This window comes from Hermetia illucens, chromosome 4, assembly GCF_905115235.1.
Source record: "Hermetia illucens chromosome 4, iHerIll2.2.curated.20191125, whole genome shotgun sequence".
NCBI lineage: Eukaryota > Metazoa > Arthropoda > Insecta > Diptera > Stratiomyidae > Hermetia > Hermetia illucens.
In genome coordinates, this window is record NC_051852.1 from 65,724,498 (window position 1) to 65,746,117 (window position 21,620).

General features: G+C 42.3%; 1 protein-coding gene across 1 annotated transcript in view; it reads left to right on the top strand.

Moving 5' to 3' along the window:
• Positions 1–222: 222 nt before the first annotated feature.
• The window catches only part of LOC119654923 (signal recognition particle receptor subunit alpha homolog), a 33,551-nt gene continuing 12,153 nt past the window's right edge, over positions 223–21,620 (top strand). Inside the window, exons 1-2 of the mRNA XM_038060573.1 lie at positions 223–489; positions 565–1,215. Of these exons, the coding sequence (XP_037916501.1) occupies positions 373–489; positions 565–1,215 (768 nt within the window). The 5' untranslated portion in view covers positions 223–372. The remainder of the gene's footprint in view (positions 490–564; positions 1,216–21,620) is intronic.

The following is a 21,620-nucleotide window of genomic DNA, read 5'->3' on the forward strand; positions in this document are numbered from 1 at the left end:
GTGTTGAGATTAATTTACTAGAAGCGACTTTTTGACTCTGATTTCTTTCGGATATGAATAACTTTACGATATGTTTTGAAATGCACGTAGTTATGATCCCCGGCTTGTTATTACCGAACAGAATTACAGTATCTTCGGCCTGTCTGAACATATGTTAAAGCCGCCATGGATGAGAAAGCAATAATTTTATTATGGACTGTACGTGAGTTTAGTTTCAGTCAAAATAAACGACAGTTGACAGCAACGTGTTCGCGAAATACGAAACGTCACCAATAATTCTAAACATCTGTTGTTAAACGTGCTTACTTGTGAAACTATTTTTGAACTACTAAAGGTTCCAATTTTTCAAACTGCCCATCGCGAAGCAACAAAATGTTGGATTTATTTACAATTTTCACAAAAGGAGGAATCGTTTTGTGGTGTTTCAGGGGAACAAATCAGCTTTTTGCACCTTCTGTAAATGCATTAATACGCAGTGTCATCTTGCAAGTAACGACACTTTCTTTAATTGAACCTTTTTCATGCACATTCGAGACAACAGATCTAATAAATTTCTTTTGATAGGAACGTGGTGGAGGCAGTATTTTTGAACACGACAAACTCGCCCTCCAATATAAACTTGATAACGAGTTCGAACTAGTGTTTGTCGTAGCTTTCCAGAAAATTCTCCAACTTTCTTATGTGGACAAATTCCTGAGTAATATTCACCTTGAATTTAGAGACAAGTACAAGAATGAACTGGAGTCAGCAAGTCGAAATTTTATGGAATACGAATTTTCGGCAGAATTTCACCGTATTCTGGAAGAAACTGAGAGATGGAATCGACAAAAAATGCAAATTCCGAAGCAGATGCGTTCATTTAATGAGTCACTAAAATCCAAAAAGACTGTTGCCTCAATGATTGAGCATAAAGGTGTAGACAAGGAGGCCGCTTCCACTAAAAAGTCGGTAAAAATTATGGATTCAAAACTAGAGGTGAATATGGCACCACCTTCAATAACCGAAGAAATTATAATGGCTAATAGAAAGAAAATGATTGACAAACTATCAAATAATAGTAAAAAAAACAGGGATAACAAAAAATCGCCAGTAGAGAAGACTATGAAAAAACCCAGAGTGTGGGACTTAGGTGGTTCAAATCGTGATTTACCTAATTTAGACAGGTCGAAAGATAAACCGGAAGACATTCAGAACTGTTTCACTGCGGAAAATCAAGTAAGTTCTGTTTTATAGTTTACGCATATACCGTTAGTATATTTGCAAAAACTTTTAAATCAGTCTAATGATACACTCACCTTTGCACTTTTAATGTGGGTGTGAAATACTATATATTATTCGTCGAAGCAAACGATGCCATTTGCAAACATTAGCTGTATTTCCGAGTGTTTGCGTTGAGTGCACCCCCTCTTCAACCCCGATGAGAACTCGTAACCGTCACCCATTTTTGAAAATCAAATTGCTGTTTCTTGGATACCATCCCCAGAAGGAGTGGGGGTAGGGTGGGAATGCGACGGTTTGTGTTGAGCGAATGGAGGTGTAAATTTCTTTTTTTCACAGAATATGGTCATGTGGGATATCAAATGAAAAAGCTCGATTGGTATTTTTTTTTTAAACATAGGGGAAATAAGGCTCAAAAATTGTGCCCCTAAAAGTAGGTCTCGTTGTCAGAATTTATTCAACCGAAAAATCTGAAAAAACTCGCCGTGATGCATCTATATGAAATCTAGGTCTCAAAGTACATCTCATTTCGATATTTGCACAAAGTTAGTATGTTACCAGGTTCTAGAAATTTACTGGAAAAGCCTCCCTTAAGTTCATCCCAGAGGTGCAAAATTTGGCATCAGCATATTCGATAAGATAGGACATAATTCTGAAAACTTTGATCGCAATCCAACTATTATTAACAAAGTTTCGCATTTCAGGTAACTTTATGGCACCCGAAGACGTGTATGACGTCATCATCATATAAAGCGAACTTATATGAGCGGCGGGGTCCATGAGGACGTTTTAGTTTCCCTTTTGGTTTTTTATATACATATATATATATATATAGTTAAAAAGAAAAACATCTGGCCCCCCTTCCCGCCCAACCGGACCAAGGGGTGACCAACCTAAGGATGGGTTGAAGGCAACATCCAAAGGCCGGATCACAGCGACGATGCGTTTTAACCCAAAGTGTGTGCGACCATCCGAAAATGTATTGCTACATTTCGATTGTCGCAAACATTTCAAGCAATGACGTGGTGGTTCTACACTACATGGTTCATGAATCGAAGACAATACGGATCAAGACTGAAACCCACTAGGTCATTGGTGTACTCGGCACTGCTCAACATCCTGCACACAAATGTTATGTGCAGGTTGGTCTCCTCTTCACAGTTGCATAACCTACAACTGGAGTTTGTGATTGAAGAGTCGTGAAGAAAGTACCGTTTATAAATTTGTTGGGAGCGAAACATCCTGAATTGAAGTTAGGAATACTCGGTCTAATAGAACAGTACACGATTAGTCAACCATTTGTTGGAGGCTTCGATGTCAACGCCCGGCAACAACAAATTTTTGATATGACCGCTGTGAATGGATTTCTCTTTCCACATGTCGATCTTCTGTTGGACTGAAGTAGCATTGGACATGGGATCGCATTCTCTGCTTTTCAAGTTCAAAGGAGATAATTTATTATCTGCCATGACGGTAGCGTGATGTATTTGGCTAGAGAACTACCCTTACCCGTCTATTGACAGATTCTGAATCCGTATTACTCCATTGTATGACACCGAAAGTAAAGAGAAGGACGGGAATGGCAAAAATGTTGATTGCCATGATTTTATATTTCCCGAACAGCTCAGTTTTAAGGACAAGATCCAGACGCCGTTCAAATTCCCCCAGCAGCTAAGCTTACTCCAAACTACAATTTTATTTTATAGTGTATATATATATTTGGGGAGCAACTTATCCCCTTCATCAGTACAAAGCTACTGAAAACAATTGCGATTATACGCAAAAAAGCGAAGAAATCGTTCCAGGGCATTAGGGTGGAAGTGTTGAAGTAGCCAGCGCAATCGTCAGACCTTAATCCTATTAAGAATTTATGGGCTGATGTCAAGAATCCCGTTAGTAATGCAAAACCTTACAACAACAACGGGCTTTGGCGCGCAGTGCAGGAATCGCGGTATGTCATCCCTGTGGACCTCCGACGAATTTTTGGCCCCCTACATGAGGATGGACGATTCCTTAGCCTACATAACGCTAGCCTACGATATGCGCGATACCATGACCGTCAAGTTGTGGATAAAATCCAGCTCAATAGGTTACGGTGGGCGGGTCATTTAATCCGTATGGATGAGGACTATCCAGCCCAAAAAGTCTATAAGGCCATTATCTATGGTAGGAAAAGAAGACGAGGCAGACCCTGCATGAGATGGAGTGAAGGCGTAGGTCAGGATGCCAGACAACTTTTAGGGATATCGAATTGGTGGACCTCGGCGCAAAACCGGGATGTCTGGAGTTTCTTATTAAGGCAGGCCTAGACCGGATACCGGTTGTTGCGCCGTTGATGATGATGATGATGTATATGCTAATGAAATTTTGAAATCACAGAAAAATATTCTAATAGTAAAAAATAACCTCTAGTTGTGCTTTAAAGAAAATCAAAGAAAGTGTCAAAAGTAAGAACAAGTCGGGAAACCGGAAGCTGCAGGTGCTTCAGGTACGAAAGGTTTTGTGTATTTCTTAGTACGTAGCACGTAATATATGCATATATTATGTGAGAATATCCACTTTCGGATGATATTGACATTAATAGTCTTGAATTTGCATTATAACTTTGTTAGCAATAGTGCGATTTCCACCAAACTTGGTAAGATCATGTTCTATGTTATACCCTATATTGTTGCTCGTGGTGCTGGCATGAACTTAAGGGGGATCTTGCAGCCAATTACTAACAATTATAGTAATATACTATTATTAAGGTATTTCGGAGCCCAGGCACCCCGCTTTTGCTTGTATGGGGACCCCCCTTAAATTCATTGTAAAAGGATAAAATCACTGGATGCGTGAGCGTTCACAGTTCCCAGCTTTCTATCAAATTTGGTGTCAATCGCTTTAACCGTCTCCGAGAAAACTGCTTGTGACGGACAGACAGACAGTAAACCGATTTTAGTAAGGTTTTGTGTTTACACAAAACCTTAAAAAGCAATAGATTGATGCCTAATAATCGATTTGATTGATCGATGATTGATTGATTTGATTGATTTGTGTATGTCCGTGTGTCACACCCGATTTATTTGGAAACGGGTCGCCCGTGAAATAAAACCTTATTAAATTTATTTTACTGTCTGTCGCACGCATTTTCCTCGGAAGCGGTTATAGCGATTGTCACGAAATTTGATGGAAAGGTGGAAATTATGAATGCTCACGCATGCAGTCAGGTACATCATTCGAGGTCGAATTTAAAGGGGTCTCCACATCTGCAAAAGGGAACTGTACATTTTTTTCCATTAAATATAGTCATGTGGGGCAGTCTCCATTTGTGCTTTCCGATGCCGGTCTTTATTTTAACATCTGTTGGAAAGGTGGGGCGTGCGATTGGCTATAATTAATCATTTCTTTCTAAGAAACTACTCAACCGGTAAATCTGAAAAAATAGTCAGGAGCGCGCCGCTGTATGGTACCTAGGCTCAAAAATACCCTTTATGCCGATATCTGTTCAAATAAAGCTAATATTAGTATGTTACTATAATTCTTAATAATTAAATGTAGGCAATGACAAAAAGGTTTTCACCGTAAACTAGCCGCACTGCAAAGAACTGTGTGTCTGGGTATCACTAGTTCCATGAGCACGACATCCGCCGCAGCTATGAATACACTACACAATTTGCAGCCCCTGGATATATTTATTCAAAGCCCTGGAATGAGAGCAGCTCATAGATTAATTCGACTAGATGGGGAGACAACGGATGTAGGGGCACAGAGCATTGGAAGAGTTACTGGGAGGACTGAATCCAGTTCTTTCAATGCCTTCCGATTCTCTTGTCTCCATACATCTCTTTGGTAGAAGATATGAAGTTACCCTGAAACGTAGAGAGAACCGGGAAGTTCTAGAGGAATGCGTGGCGGGATATACGGAAGTCTTCTACACCGTTGGCTCAGAAACAGAAGAGGGTTCTGGGTTCTACCTCCCGAATAAAAACGAGAAGTGCGCTTTTCCTCGAGACAATATGCAAAGGTTTTTCAAGCCGAATTTTATGCGATCCTAAGGGCGGCAAACTGGGTGATTGACGAGCGGTTGAAGGGCAAACGCATCGTAATCTGCAATGATAGCCAAACTGCATTGCATGGGCATGGGCGTTGAGTAGTCCTTTGATCACCTCGAAAATCGTTCAAGAATGCAGAAATCGCTTGAACTCTGTCTCTAGATTCAATACGGATGAACTACTCTGGGTACCTGGCCACTGTGGTGTAGAGGCAAAAGAAATCTCGGATGCTTTAGCGAAAGAGGGGCAATCTCCCCTATGCCGGGACCGGAATTAGCAATTGGAGTATCAGTAGCATTGGCTAAATCTGTTTTCAAAAGCTGGGAATAAGCTTCCCACACCAAACTTTTCCTGCGAGAACCGTACGTGCGCACCGCAAAGTTTATCCTGTCGAAAAGCAGGAGAACTTGCAGGTGTATTGTGGGCATTCTGACAGACCATAATTCACTAGCTGGGCATATGTTCAGAATAGGAATTACTCAAAATGATACGTATCCCTCCTGTAATGAGGAAGCGGAATCCACGGAGCATTTCCTATGTGAATGCCCCGCCTGTAATGAGGAAGCGGAATCCACTGAACATTTCCTATGTGAATGCCCCGCCTAAGCACGCATCAGGTCTTTCGTGCCGATGTTCTCCAGTTGCGACGGGTAGCATTACATCCACTAACGAAAATCTTGCGATACGTTAACGAATCCGGAATATTCCGTTAGACGGGGTGGCGAGTACAATGGGTCTACACGGCCTGAGTGCACAGAACCTGTAGCTTCTCCCCCACCACACATACACACACACAATGTAGGCAATAAGATCTCAGTATCGCTAGCAAAATTATAGTATGTCAAATTTGTCGCTTCTGTGCAAATTAGAGATTTTGAATGTCAGTATCACGAGGAAGGGGATATTCTCATATAACATTGAAATGGCCGATTTGGCAATCAGTGAAGTAAGTTGCGATTTTGCTGTATCAAACCACCACCAGTTGCCACTGTTGGTGTCGGATAATGAAGTATAAATACTCCTACATTTAATCAAGGAGTCATTTCGGTTTTGATCATCATTGTGATAATAGTGAATAAAAAGGAAAACAGGATGGAAAAGAGCCAAGAACGTATACTTTTTCTCTATGAGTTCAAACTCGGTCATAAAGCAGCGGAGGTGACCAGGAACATTAACAGCGCATTTGGATCTGATACGGTAAGCGAACGAACCACACGGCGGTGGTTCGAAAAATTCCAGTCAGGTGACGTAAATCATCAAAGTGAGCCACGTGGACATCCAGGACCATCGATTGATAACGACGAGCTGCGTTTGCTAGTCGAATTCGACACACGTCAGTCTGTGAGAGGCATTGCAGAGAAACTGGGTGTGCAGTATTCGATAGTTTCCCGGCATTTGCAACAACTTGGAAAGATGAAAAGCTCGACAAATGGGTTCCGCATGCCCTTACGGAGCAAAACATGACGCTTCGAATGGAAATTTGCAGTTCTTTACACTCCCGCAACAAAAGCAATCCCTTTTTGTAGAGAATAGTGACTTGTGGTAAAAAATGGATATTATACGGCAATCCTCGCCGATCAGCACATATGCTAGATGCTGATGAGCCACCGAAGCATATGCCGAAACCGAACCTCTATCCGAAGAAGGTAATGGTGACTGTTTAGTGGTCAACAACTGGAGTTATCCACTATTATTTTTTGGCACCTGGAGAAACGATAAACGGGGCTCGAGGAAATGCACCAAAAATTGAGTATTCAACGGCCGAGATTGGTCAACAGAGATGGTGTGCTACTCCTTCACCACTATGCACGACCTCATGTATCTAGAAAAACGGTCCAAAAGTTTCCATATTCACCGGACCGCCAGCCGACTACCACTTTTTTAAGCATTTGGATCATTTTTTGGCGGAAAAAACAATTTAGAAACGAGGGGGCTGTCAAAATTGCCTTTGACGAATTTATCAACACCCGGCAGTTGGACTTCTACGAAACTGGCATACATGCTCTTCAATCTCGCTGGGAGAAGTGTTTTGTATCGACTGGCACCTATTTTGACTAAATAGATAGATTTTTATAAGCTTTACAGTCGTTTGAAATGCTAGTACCAAAATGGCTATTTCATTTGCAACAACCTAATGCAGGGTGCGGCAGCATAACTTCCTTTTTTCAAAACTCAATAAAAACTATTGTATGCATTGGAAAATATTAATTTATTTTTTATAATGTAGGTACATGTCTAAAGTTTTGAAGATCAAATCTGTTAGGTGACGTCCCCCATTTTCCATACATTGCGTAAACCGATTTCTGGCGTTTGTCATGACTCTTGTTAGCATAGCAGGTGTTATGTTGGCAATTTCTTCTTGGATGTTGGTCTTCAAATCTTGTAGGGTTCTTGGACGGTTCACATAAACACGGGACTTCAAAAAACCCCATAGAAAAAAATCACAAGGGGACAGATCGGGAGAGCGTGCCAGCCATTCCAAATCGCCTCTAATTGAGATAAGGCGCTCTGGAAAGTGTTCCCTCAAAACAGTCATCGATGCTCTTGAAGTGTGTGCTGTTGCACCGTCTTGTTGGAACCAAGTGTTCCCCAAATCCAAATTTTCTAGCCGTGGGAAAAAAAAATTCTGTAGCATGTTTACATACCGGTCTGAATTCACTGTCACTGTAACCTCATTTTCCTCAAAAAAACAGGGACCAATAATTCCAGCTGAGGAAATTGCACACCACACTGTGACTTTGGGTGAATGCAAAGGCTTTTGATGCAATTGTCGAGGGTTGGTGTCAGCCCAGTAGCGCATGTTTTGTTTGTTAACCGACCCACACAAATGAAAATGGGCTTCATCGCTAAAAAAACAATAGCACCCTCGGGAACGACATCAAGAAGAAGCTCACACGCGTTCATCCGAGAATTGAAGTCACGTTCTGAAAGTTCCTGCACTATCGCCATCTTATAGGGATGAAAATGAAGATCATCACGAAGAATTCTTCTCACAGAACGATCGGATAGTCCAAGGGCAGATGCGTGTTTGCGCGCAGAACGCCTTGGCGATCGCAACATTGACGCTCTCACTGCTTTTCAATGTTCTCAGGTGATCTAACGAGCCGAGGGACTCCAGTTCTTCCTTTTGTCGCACTTGCAGTTTATCTGAATGTATTGACCCATGTAACAATTGATTTGCGGTCTGGGACGGGAGCCAACGGGGCTAAATTAAAGTGATTCCGAAATGCACGCTGTGTTGCAATAACCGAACATCCGCTTGAAAAGTAAACCTCAACGGCAAAGGCACGCTCCTCACTATTCCAACGCATGATGGCGACTGAACCATGTCGGGACAAAACTTTACAGTATCCCCTCTTGAACGAGACCACTAACGCTCCGCTATGACATCAACTAACTGAATGGCGCGCATTTTAAAAAAGGAAGTTATGCTGCCGCACCCTGTATATGCATATATTGAGTGCTAGTTTCTAATGGGACAAATGTCCACTCAATATTTTTATGTAAGAAACACATGAAACTTTTCATACCTGAACCGTCCGGCTTCCAATTTTCCGACTTGCATTGTGTGAAACAAAACCTTTTTAAAATCAATTCAATGTCTGTTTGACTGTCACACCTGATTTACTGGGAAGCGGCTCAACAGACATCATGAGACTGATCTTATTTCTGGTATTGAGCGAAACATAGGACAGTCAAGGCTCAAAATGTGTGCCGCAAAAAAGGGAAATAGGTCTCATTCTCAGACCCTATCCAACCGAAAAATTCACAATGGTGCATCTATACGAAATCTAGGCGTCAAAATGCACCCAGTTCCGATATCTGCCCAAACAAAGTTAATAAGAGTATATTACTATATTTTGGAAATTTACCCGAAAGCATCCTTAATTTCATTCAATAAGTACAAGATTTGGAATTGATATAAGGGATCATATAATATATTATATTATATATATATATATATATACTTATAAGTCGGAACGAAATTGAATTACTATTATTAAGAAAATTATAGATCTAAATTTTGCATTTCATGTAAATTTATTGCACTCTAAGATGTGCATGACGTCATCATCATATAACGTGAACTTATATGAACGGGTAAGGTGTAGGGGCCATGCTGCTTCTGATTTGCAACGGCTGGGTTGGCTCCAAACACTTCTTCAGAAGTTTTCTGCTGGATCCAGATCGAGGTTTCTTTCTGGAGCGGAGTTGCAGAGATTTTTATTAAATATTCGTTGGTTCTGGAAGAACAAGGAGTTGGCCGCCCTTCGCTACAAGCGCTTTTGGTACCTACGATCGGAACCTGCCGCAAAGTCCTGCTTCAACATTTCGAGGATTTCTTCGATTGGCACATCATTTGACAGATGGCAGTTTCCAACGATGTCTGCAATGCATCTGTGCACTCTTGGTGCTGGATTTCCAAGAAGTGCTTACGGGGCAACGCCAATCTCCTTTCTCAACTTTTCGACTTCGATACCCAGAACGGTAAAATCCTGCGCGTGACAGTAATCTACCTAGTCAAAGGAACAGCAAACATTCTATCAACGGCAGCAATGATGTTGGTAGTTGCCGAAGTAAACTTTAATATTGGGATCTTTGGCCAAGCGTTTGGAAGAACCTCAGCATATCTGTAAATGCGACCCGCAATGCGGTCAAAGTCTCATTATAAATTGAGTCGACATCCTCAGCTAGTAAACTTGCCTTGACTATTGGGTTTATGGAGTCCCTTATAGCCATATTGTCCTTGTGTCCCTGGGGTCCCATCAAAAGAATTTAAAATGTTTTTATCCCCAATTTCTTCCCACAAGTAGTGGGGAACCAGTCAAACCTGCAGGGGAGCCCTAGTTCTACAATGTGCCATGGTTACCTCTTAAAGTAGGGAAGGTATCTCTAGAGGAGCCGCTTGATGTTCATAACTTAACAGCTGCGGAGGGGAGAGGATGCGCTGTAAAGAATAGGTTATAATTGTTACGGTCACTATAAAGCAGGCTTTCCACCAAAACCAAAATATCTCGGCAGCGTGTTACCCGAATGTCGTTCTTCCCCTGAGAACTGCGGTGAAGAATTGGAGCACGAAGCTATACCGATAGCTCCGATTCTTTACAGACTTGTCATCTTTCAAGGCGACTCTCTAAGCCCACTGTGGTTTTGTTTGGCTTTGAATCCACTATCCTATCTTCTGCGTGAAAGAGAATAGACGTTCCAAGTCAAATATGGCATATTGTCGAAATGTACATTATATCATTTAATATATATTGACAACGTACGCCAAAGACGAGAACCAACTTCGCGCTCTTCCTGGTCATCACCATTAGTTCAGTAGGGATATCCGCATGCAGTTAACTTTGAAGCAATGTCGCATGAAAACAATTGTATCGAGAAAACCAACCGAGAACGAAGGATACAGTCAAAATTCCATCCTAATTGAAGGTATGGTTTCGGACAACGTCTACAAATACCTTCTGCACATTACAAGCAACAATACCTGCTATAGCAATAATTAAATCTAAGTTGATTGGGCTGTCTGGCATCCTATCCTACGCCATTGCTCCATCTGAGGCAGGACCTGCCTTATTTTCTTTTTCCACCATAGATATTGCCATTATAGACTTTCTAGGCTGGATCATCCTTATCCATAAGAATTAGATAACTCGCCCACCGCAATCTGTTGAGCCATCGGGGTATCGTTCATAGGTTTCGTCGTTCGTCCATCGTCATGTAATAATAATAATAATAATCGTTGGCGCAACAATCCATATTGGATCAGGGCCTTGAAGTGTGTTAGAGCACTTCATTCAAGACCGTAACGGTACACTAGGAGGCAATGTGGTCAGCATTGCGCTCGCCCGAGATTATTACACTGATTTGACTCAGGTACTCATTCACAGCTGAGTCGACTGGTATCCGACGTCAAATCACGATGCAAATTCCACTGCCACCAGTGAGATTTGAACCGCGACCTTCCGTATGACAGCCTAGTGCTCTAACCACTGAGCTATCCGTCGTCATGTAGAGGGCCAAAAATTCTTCTCTCGAACGCGGCCAAGAATTTGTAATTTTTTTGCTAAGAACCCAAGTCTCCAAAGAATATATAAGGACTGGTAAGATCACAGTCTTGTATAGTAAGAGCCTTGACCCTATGGTGGGGCGTTCCGAGTGAAACAGTTTTTGTAAGCTGAAATAGGCTCTGTTGACTGCCAACAACCAAGCGCGAATTTCATCGTCACAGCTGTTATCGGTTGTTATCTTCGACACTAGATAGGAGAAATTCTCCACGATCTGTAAGTTGTAGCCTCTCTATGTTTATTGATTTCGTTTGACCAGTGTGATTCGATGATGTTCTTTCTTTGGTTTTTGGTACTGACGTTGCCACCATGTACTTCGTCTTCCCAAGATCCCGCGCCACCTGCTCGATCTGCATGAGAGTAGACTGCATTTCGAATTGCTCTTCCCATAATGTTAATATCGTCATTGTAGGCCAGTAGTTGGGTGGATTTGAAGAGGATGGTGCCTCTTGCATTGACAACTGTATCGTGAATCACTTTCTTCAGGGCCAGGTGAGAGAGGACATATGATAGGGCATCCCCTTGTCTTAGACGGTTGTTGATGTTAAATGGTCGCGAGAGCGATCCTGCTGCTTTTATCTGGCTTCGCACATTGGTCAGAGCCATCCTAGTCAGTCTTATAAATTTCTCATGATCGTGTACAGTTTTACCTTGGCTATGCCATCATAGGCGGCTTTAAAGTCGATGAAAATATGGTGCAACTGATGCCCATATTCCGACAGTTGTTCCATTGCTTATTACAGAGAGAAAATCTAATCTTTTGCTGATTTGCCCGGAGTGATGCCTCTTCGGTATGTTGATGTCCTGGGCGTATGGGGCTATCCGACCTAGCAAGATAACTGAAAATATCTTATAGATGGTACCCAACAACGTGATACCTCTATAATTGCTGCACTGCGTGATGTCTCCCTTTTTATGTATTGGACTGATAATGTCTCGTTGCCGGCGATCAGCATTTGTTTCGCTGTCCCACACCTTGAACATAGTTGATGAACCGCTTGGTGTATTTGGTCGCCGCCATATTTAATCAATTCAGCTGTAATTCCATCGGCTCCTGGCGACTCATGATTTTTAAGCCGGTGGATTGCACGGACTGTGTCTTCCATGCTTGGTGATGGCGACATTTGTCCGAGGCCTTTAGTTGGCGGGACCTCCAACTCGCCGATGTTTTGGTTGTTGAGCAGCATCAAAATACTCAACCCATCGCTCCAATATGCCCATTCTGTCGGAAATCAGATTTCCCTCTTTGTCTCGGCAGAATGAGCATCGAGGTGTATAAAGCTGACTTGTTGGTAAAACTTGCGCGTCTGGCTGCTCCCTGTACTCTTCGAGTTCACAAACTTGTTCGTTCTCCTAGCCTTTCTTTTTCTTTCATTGAAGTCGCTTCTCTACTCGACGGAGTTCATGATAAGTCTCTTCGAGAGTGCAACATTGTACGGTATGAGGCATTCTTACTTTTCGTTGCTAGTTTACATTCATGGTCGAACCAGTCTTTCCGACTTTTCTTGCGGCTGGGGCAATAACGCCTTTCCGGTAACTGTGAACATGATTTGTGGATGCTACATCTCCAGGACATCTGTGACCTCCTGCATCGGTATGCGTAGATGGAGAGGGGTTAATCTCAGAAGGACCTCCAGTGCTGCCGTTGGGCATGTCCTCATTGTCCCACTAATACACACGCAAGACAGTCTTTGGAGTTTGTGTAACTCCCTGACCTGTGTGCTGAGTTCAGTTCTTCCTGTCCAGATTACCGCCCCATAGGGGGTACGGGGTGCAACTCTATTTTTTTCCTGCTATGGACCTACACGTCGTCAGAGCCCTTGTAGATTTCTGGCAAGTGTTTCCGACATGCGTCTACCGACCCGTAGGTAATCATTGGCCTTACTACCTACCTACTTACTACCAACATAGTATCTTCGGGGTGCAACTCCGTTTTTTTCTGCTATGGACCTGCAAGTCATCGGAAGCCCTTGTAGCTTTCCCGCAAGTGTTTCCGACATGTGTCTTCCAGAGTAATTTTTGGTCCAGCGTAATTCCCAAGTATTTGATCTCTGTTTCTTATTTCACCTCCATGTTATATAAGCTTATGGCTCCCAGTTGATCAAGCTTACGTTTCCTAGTAAATGGTACTATGGTGGCTTTGGCTGGATTGATACGCAGTTCCGCCTTTCTGGACAAAGCACTAGTAACCCTTAATCCAGTTTGGATTCTATTAAATAGGGTATCCTCTTATATGCCACTACAGATTAAAACAATATTGTCCGCACACCCCGCCATGTCGACAACCTTGAGTAGTACTCATGACAATAGAATTTGTACCTGTCAGTACTTCTATTTGCCTACTCTCTAGCATTTTGCGCATCCTGCTGCTGTTTCTTTTATTTCTATGGCATCCCATAGCACATCCGTCAGCTGATACAGAGTAGTTTCGGTGGAACGTCCTGCCTGGTAAGCGTGTTGACACATATATAGGGGATTAGGCTTTACAACGTTAGTTCTAATGTAGTTGTCTATGACCTTCTCCACCGTTTTTATTACGATCTTGAATCTTTTTGAGACGATAGAGCTCCTCTCTAATTTGTTGAGCTCGTATAGGATCTACTGTTCGATGGCATCAACTAACCGATTGGTAATTTTAATGACTTCAAATGTTCGAGTTGTACACGACTTTTTATTAATTTATACGTTCTTAATGCCACGATAAAATGTGCATAGAAAATTAAACTCAAATAATCTTATTGATATAAATGTTATTTTCTTAATTTACCAGACGCACCTTCTTCTTAATTGAAAAACAAAACGTCAATAATCATTTCCTAACTTCTATCATTTCGAAAATCAACGCCTACTCCGCCACGGAGAACACCGATGCTGTTAACCGCGCTGCGCCACATTACCATCCTCCTTCGAACAGCCAGAAGATATTGCCCCTTCTTTGGCTATAGTTTTGTAAAGTCTCGTTGCTTCTGTAGTTATAGATATTACAGAGGGCTACACTGTGACTTCAGTATACACTCTCACCTGATTATCAGAATTGTAAGCGGTGTTGTAATTCGAGCCCGGAGCACTATGCCAAGGAAATAGTGATCCGAGTCTATATTGGCAGCCCTCTATGTTTTGACATTCATCAAGAGTGAGAGGTGGCGGCTTTCAATTAGCGCGTTGTGAATTTGGTTAAAAGCAGTTTCGTCTGGAGAGGTGCACGTATGTTTTTGGACCGCTTTCCAGGTACTCCCAACGACCATTTCATTTCATTGTTATTCTTATGTAAGGCATGAGAGGCAACGTAACAAGTCACAAGTGCAGAGTGCTTATATTTTCAATGCCGATAACAGCAGGTTTCATTTTTTGGCTGTCTAAGAAACCTACTCCGAGTACATGATCTACTACAGGGAGCACACGTCCCATGAGAAAATGTGCAAATCGTTATTCCGTTTTCGTTGCCGGGTTCGGCGTTGTGTTGTCAGTCCAGTCTGAGGATCCTTTTGCGGCTTCGTAACAAGTTGTTCTTCATGTAGGATTGTCAGCCCTACTCAACTGTCCATCTGCAGGACCAGTTGGTACAATTTATCCCGTTTTTAGGAACGGAAGACTGGCTTTCATCCTTCTCCGTCTGCAGCTTTTTGTTAACTAAGAGCTCCCAGCGGTCACCACGTGGAAGTGGAGATAGCTTTTCCCAGGTTTTATGCTCCATCGTGGGTACCAATCCAAGTTTCGTCCTGGGACCTATACTACCCTTTGACCACCACCGAATATATTCGTATTCGAATAAGTGAATATTTTCGTATGAGTGAGTGAATATGAACACGGCTGCATTCTTACGTCCGAACGTGAATACAAACGTATTCGTATTTTTGAGTGTGAATACGAATTCTCTTGAATTAATATTTCCAAATGCGAATATGACTTTTTTTGTATTGAAAAGTTAGTGTTCGTCTAGATAGCTAATATTAGTGGCTTAATGTTCTGATCATGCTGCACGTATGTATGGAGGAGCTGGACTTAATATAATAATAATAAGTCGGGAAACCGGAAACTAGACGCTTCAGGTATGAAAGGTTTTGTATATTTCTTTTATAAAGAGATTTGAGTGTGCATTTGTCCCATTAACATGTAGCACGTAAAATATGCATATATTATTCAAGTGATATTGACATTCATAGTCTTGAATTTGCAGAGGAGCGACAGTTTTGACCTAGTATAACTTTGTTAGTAATAGTGCGATTTTCACCACATTTGGCGAGATCATGCTCTATACTATAGCCTACATTGTTGCACAATTTTGTGATTCTAGGGTGAACTTAAGGGGGGTTTTCCTGTCAATTACTAAAAATTATAGTAATATACTATTGTTAACTTTATTTGAACAGGTATCGGTATGGAAGGTATCTCGGAGCCTAGGCATCATATAATGGCAGCCCCTGATTTTTTTCAGATTTTTCGGTTGAGTAGTTTCTCAGAATGGGTTCGTTAAAAAAATGACCAATTTCAACCCCCCGCACTCCCCACCTTTTCAACAAAAGTCAAAACTAACACCGGCTTTGAAAAGTACTAACCGAGACCTTTAATTTGATACCCCACATGACTATATTTGATGAAAACAAAATGTACACCCCACTTTTGCATGTATGGGGACCCCCCCTTAAATTCGTCGTAAAGGGATGTAACTCACTATATGCGTGAGCATTCACAGTTCCCACCTTTCTACCAAATTTGGTGTCAATCGCTATAACCGTCTCCGAGAAAAATGCGTGTGACGGACAGACAGACAGACAGTAAACCGACTTGAATAAGGTTTTGTGTTTGCACAAAACCTTAATAAACAAGTCGGGAAACCGGAAGCTGGACGCTTCAGGTACGAAAGTTTTTGTGTATTTCTTAGTACGTAGCACGTAATATATCCATATATTATGTGAGAGTATCCACTTTCGGGTGATATTGACATTCATAGTCTTCAATTTTCAAAGAAGCAACAAATTTGAGGTATTATAACTTTGTTAGTAATAGTGCGATTTCCACCAAACCTGGTAAGATCATGCTCTATATTATAGCCTATACCACTGCAAAATTTCATGGTACTAGGATGAACTTAAGGGGGGTTTCCATTCAATTACAAAAAAATATAGTAATATACTATTATTATCTTTATTTAAACAGATATCGGCATGGAGGGCATTACGGAGCCCAGGCACCATATAGTGGCAGCCTCCTGATTTTTTTCAGATTTTTCGGTTTGGAAGTTTCTGAGAATGGCCTCTTAAAGAAGTGATCACTTTCAACCCCCCGCGCTCCCCACCCTTCCAACGAATGTCAAAACTAAGATCGGCTTTGAAAAGTAGTGATCGAAACCTTTAATTTGATACCCCACATGACTATATTTGATGAAAAAAATTGCACACCCCCCTTTTGCATGTATGGGGACCCCCCCTTAAATTCGACGTAAAAGGATGTAATTCACTGTATGCGTGAGCGTTCACAGTTCCCACCTTTCTACCAACTTTGGTGTCAATCGCTATAACTGTCTCCGAGAAAAATGCGTGTGACGGACAGGCAGACAGTAAACCGATTTTAATAAGGTTTTGTGTTTACACAAAACCTTAAAACTGAAATCGCGCTGCAGTCGTAGACAAAAAAGGGTATAAACTCGGAAGATATTTCCAAGCCTGAAGAATTGTTTTGTGAAGAAATGCACTTCAAAGCAAAGACATCGTCTTCTTCTGTGCTTGTGTGAGGTAAATGTCTGTCTGGCTGTATCGGAGATCATACATATAAATGACATCAGACAGACAAATGTGTGCTTCACACAAAGTCGGCTTCTGTACCAGCCAAATGTCTGTCTCCGATAACAGACACGCAAATGCCTGTGTCTGGAACAAACAGCTGGTTGGGAAATAGACTCACACAATGCGTGCATATAAACAATTACCACTTTCGAAATACGCATAACAGTACGGCTGAAGGGTTTGCAGGTTAACATAGGAAAAAATTATTTTGATAAAATTTGATTTTATTATTCAATATAGTTGAATTTATAACATAAAATATGCATGATTATCCGGACTTTATTGGGGCAGGGTATCGCCCAAATGGTCTATACAGAGAGCGCACATTTCCTGAGAAAATGTGTAAGTCGTTATTCCGTTGTCTTTGCCGGGTTCGTCGTTGTAAAGTCCATCCAAACTCAGGCGCCTTCTGTGGCTTCGTAACTTCGGTTTTCCGTGTAGGGTACAATTGCCCCTTTTGGCGCGAGAGACTCCTTCATCCTTATCCGTCTCGAGTTTTTCATTAAGAAAGAACTCCCAGCGATTACCACGTGGAGGTGGTGATAGGGGTTGGTAGTATTGTATTGTATTGGTAGCCTTTGATATTGGTTCAGCAATCGTTTCCCAGGTTTTATGCTCCATCGTGGGTGCCAATCCAGTCGCTCTGGGACCTATACTACCCTTTGATGCGTCATATCGTTTGGGCGAATCAATTCAACGGATTTTTTATCCGCGCCTATTACCGTGCCACAGATTTGGAGAGGAATCTATTAGGATGCAGACACTGACTCCATAACGCGTTTATAATCCGCTTTCCGGAACTAAGTCATGTTTCGGAATGGAACGTTGTCAATCAATACCGGATGATACTGAAACATAATCGAGTTGTCCTACCAACTAGGCAACAAATTTTCCACGAAATGTTACTTGAGCTCGGTGTGGAGTGAACAAAGAAGTACCTCGAATACTCCTTATATCAGGCACTCCAAAAACCCAGTAATCAGAAGAAACTTAGTGACTGGGGATGTCGACCCAATTTATAATGAAGTTTTGATCACATTCCAGGTCGCATTCACAGAATATGCTGAAATTCTCCCAGACGCTAGGCTAAAGATTCCAAAACTAAAGTTTACCTCGGCAACTACTAACATCATTGCTGCCGTTGACAGAATTTTGGCTGATCGTTTGGCTAGCGATATTACTGCTACAGAGGTTCATAGCCTGATCTACGTTGCAGCTGCCACGGTTATTCGTCTCCATACTTGTTCATGCGAGGCCCTCCCCGAAATGACCATGCCTGACGTAACTGAAGCTGACGTAGAATCAGCCCTTGAAAAAGCAGGTAATTGGGAGACGCCAGGAGTTGATAAGATTGACAACTATAAGTAAAATCATGGGGTAATACAGATTTAGAATCTGTCAATAGACGAGTAAGGGTAGTTCTTGCAAACAACAAAACGCACAATAGAGTAGTCGAAAAATTGAAGATCAACATCCCACTTCCCCAAGGAAGGGGGGCAGGGAGTACTTTATTTAAAAACATTACACTACAAGCAAGTGCATTCTCTTCGTAATTTTTTCTTTGTGAAACAATCCTCTAGCTAATTACACCAGGCTACCGTCGTGTCAGATATTAAATTATCTACTTTGAACTCGAAAAGCAGAGCATGGGATGCCATGGCGAAAGTTAGTTTAGTCCAACAGAATATCGACATGTGGAAAGAGAAACCCATTCACGGGGGTCATATCAAAAATTTGTTGTTGTCAGGCATTGACATCGAAGCCTCCAACAAATGGTTGACTAATGGTGTACTTTTCTATGAGAGCGAAGCATTCCTAACTTCAATTCAGGACGCTTCGCTCCCAACAAAAACCTACAAATGATCCATCCTTCACGACTGCTCAATCACCAACTCCAGTTGTAGATTATGCAACTGTGAAGAGGACACCATCCAGCACATAACATCTGCGTGCAGCATGTTGAGCAGTACCGAGTACATCAATCGTCATAAATCCGTATGCGAAATTCTCCATCAAAACCCTGCGTTGAAATATAACTTAGTGGCAACCTACCATCCTTACTTGAATTATACTCCGCACAAAATCTTGGAAAATGATGGGATTACACTATTGCCACCGACCACAGTGTTAATCACAATAGACCCGATCTAGTTCGCCTTCTCAAGGAAGAACGAGCGTGCTTCATAATCGATGTAACCGTACCGTTGGACCGGAACACTGCTGCAAAACATCTAGAAAAAATCTGGAACTACGGTCCTTTGGCGGACGATATGAAGCAGGCTTGGAGATTACAAAAGATCGAAGTTGTCCCAGTCGTGATTTCGGCGACGGGATTAGTCCCGCAAAATTTACATAAAGCGCCGAAAACGCTCGATCTTAGGGCTGGACTATACATGGAGATGCAAAAAGCGGTTATCCTTGCAACCTGTGCTATAGTCCGAAGAGTGCTGTCCGGTAACAGTCTGGTCTGGTGGATTTCGCTTTACATTCGTACTGCTTTCCATTTAAGATTATGTCCCTTTAGTTTATAACCACCGCGTCCTTGCGTGAAGTGTTTGCGACAATCGGGATGTTGCAATATATTCCCGCATGGTCGCACACACTTTGCGTTGAAACGCATCATCGCTGTGCTGCGGGCCTTTGGATGTTGCCTTCAGCCCATCCTTAGGTTGGTCGCCCCACGGTCCGGTTGGGCGAGAAGAGGGTCCGTGGGCTTTTTTTTAACTATATATATCCTGTGTGGAGTTACTAAATCTCCCATCAAGTGCGTCTCTTCGTGCGAATTAGGGAATGCTCGGCGAATGTGTCATAAGCATGCATGTGCATGTATGGACAGCCAGGTATTGGCTATGGGAAGAATACCGAGAAATAAAACCAAACATGGAGGTGCATAACAGCTTTAGATATGGACGATGTTGACTTTTCCCCTTACAAAGTCGGCTCCTGAGAATGCCATTGTTTCTTGAATGGTTTGGCAACATGCATCGGATGGATCTCTCGTGCAGTCTTTGATAAGGTGGCCCTTTTCTCCACACTTCCTGCACCTTCCCGACCTATCATGTTCACAGTACATGCTGCTGCAAAGTGACCGAAATCGAGGCATCTGAATCATGTCTTAGGAGATACTTGCTCCCTAAGTCGGCACACGACCCAACCTATACTTACCTTGCCCGCGGTAATCAGTTTAATCCCTGATTCCACCGGCAAGCTAATAATCCTTTTGATGGTACTTTCTTCTATGTCGCTAAGATTGAATTGTGCCCTTAGCACAGCACAGATATTCTCCCGTGATCTGACCTCGTCTAGATCTTTGCACTCGTCTTTTACCGCGAAAACTATCCACTGTCTTCCCGCTAGATTTGTTTAGCTCCAGCATCAGATCCTCCTTTTGTGTACGACTCACACTGCCGCCCAAGTCTGTCAATTCCTGATCGGCTTTGATTTTCCGAAGGATATCGGCGTAGGCATTATCTCCTTTCTTGGAAATAATGATTATTTCCGAACGAATCTTCCTTTTTCCCTTCCGCCGTTTTTTGTCCCTTCTTCGGATTTACGAGCTGTGGGCTCTTCCCCTTTTTTTCTAAGTTGGGGGCGTAATGGAAAAACTACCCGAAACTTTCTCCGGCGCAGTTTTCTTCGGCAAAGAACTGTTTTCTTCTTGGTCACTTGTTGGATTCACTTATTCCATACCTACTCCGTTTGCCCGCGATCTCAACTACCTTATCTTGAGGAGGCATCACGTGCGTCCCCGCGTGACTTTGCCACATGGCGCTTGGGCGTTTTTCTCCTCCACCGCTCTAATATAGGACAACTAAATGCCACGTATCAGAGTCCTGCCTCTCTTTAATGAACTCACAAAATTCATTTATATGTTTCCCCAATGAAATAAACGCTGTTGTAGTTTGCTGCTTTCCTCGATGGTCGTTTGCAGCATCGATACTTATGTCAGTCCGAGGACTTTCCAAATTCCGCTACTACGGTCGCAAACACGTCAAGAAGTAACGTGGTGGTTATAATTTCCACAGACATAGATTTAAATTTGAAGACAGCATGGATCGAGACAGAAGCCCGATCGAGCGTTTTCAGCGCTTTATGTAAATTTTGCGGGAGTAATCCCGTTGCTGAAATTACCACAGGGACTACTTCGAACTTTTGTAGTCCCCAAGTCTGCTTCATATCGTCCGCCAAGGGCTGTAGTTTCGGGTTTTTTTCTAGCTGTTTTTCAACAGTGTTCCGGTCCAAAGGCACAGCTACACCGATTATAAAGCACGCTCATTCTTCCTTGAGAAGCAGAACTAACTCGGGTCTGTTGTGATTAACACTGTGGTCGGTGGCAATAGTGTGATCCCACAGTAGTTTGACCCGATCATTTTCCAAGATTCTCTGCGGAGTATACTTATAATAAGGATGGTAGGTTGCCACTAAGTGACATTTCAACGCAAGATTTTGATGGGTCTGTTGTGATTAACACTGTGCTCGGTGGCAATGGTGTGATCCCACAGTAGTTTGACCCGATC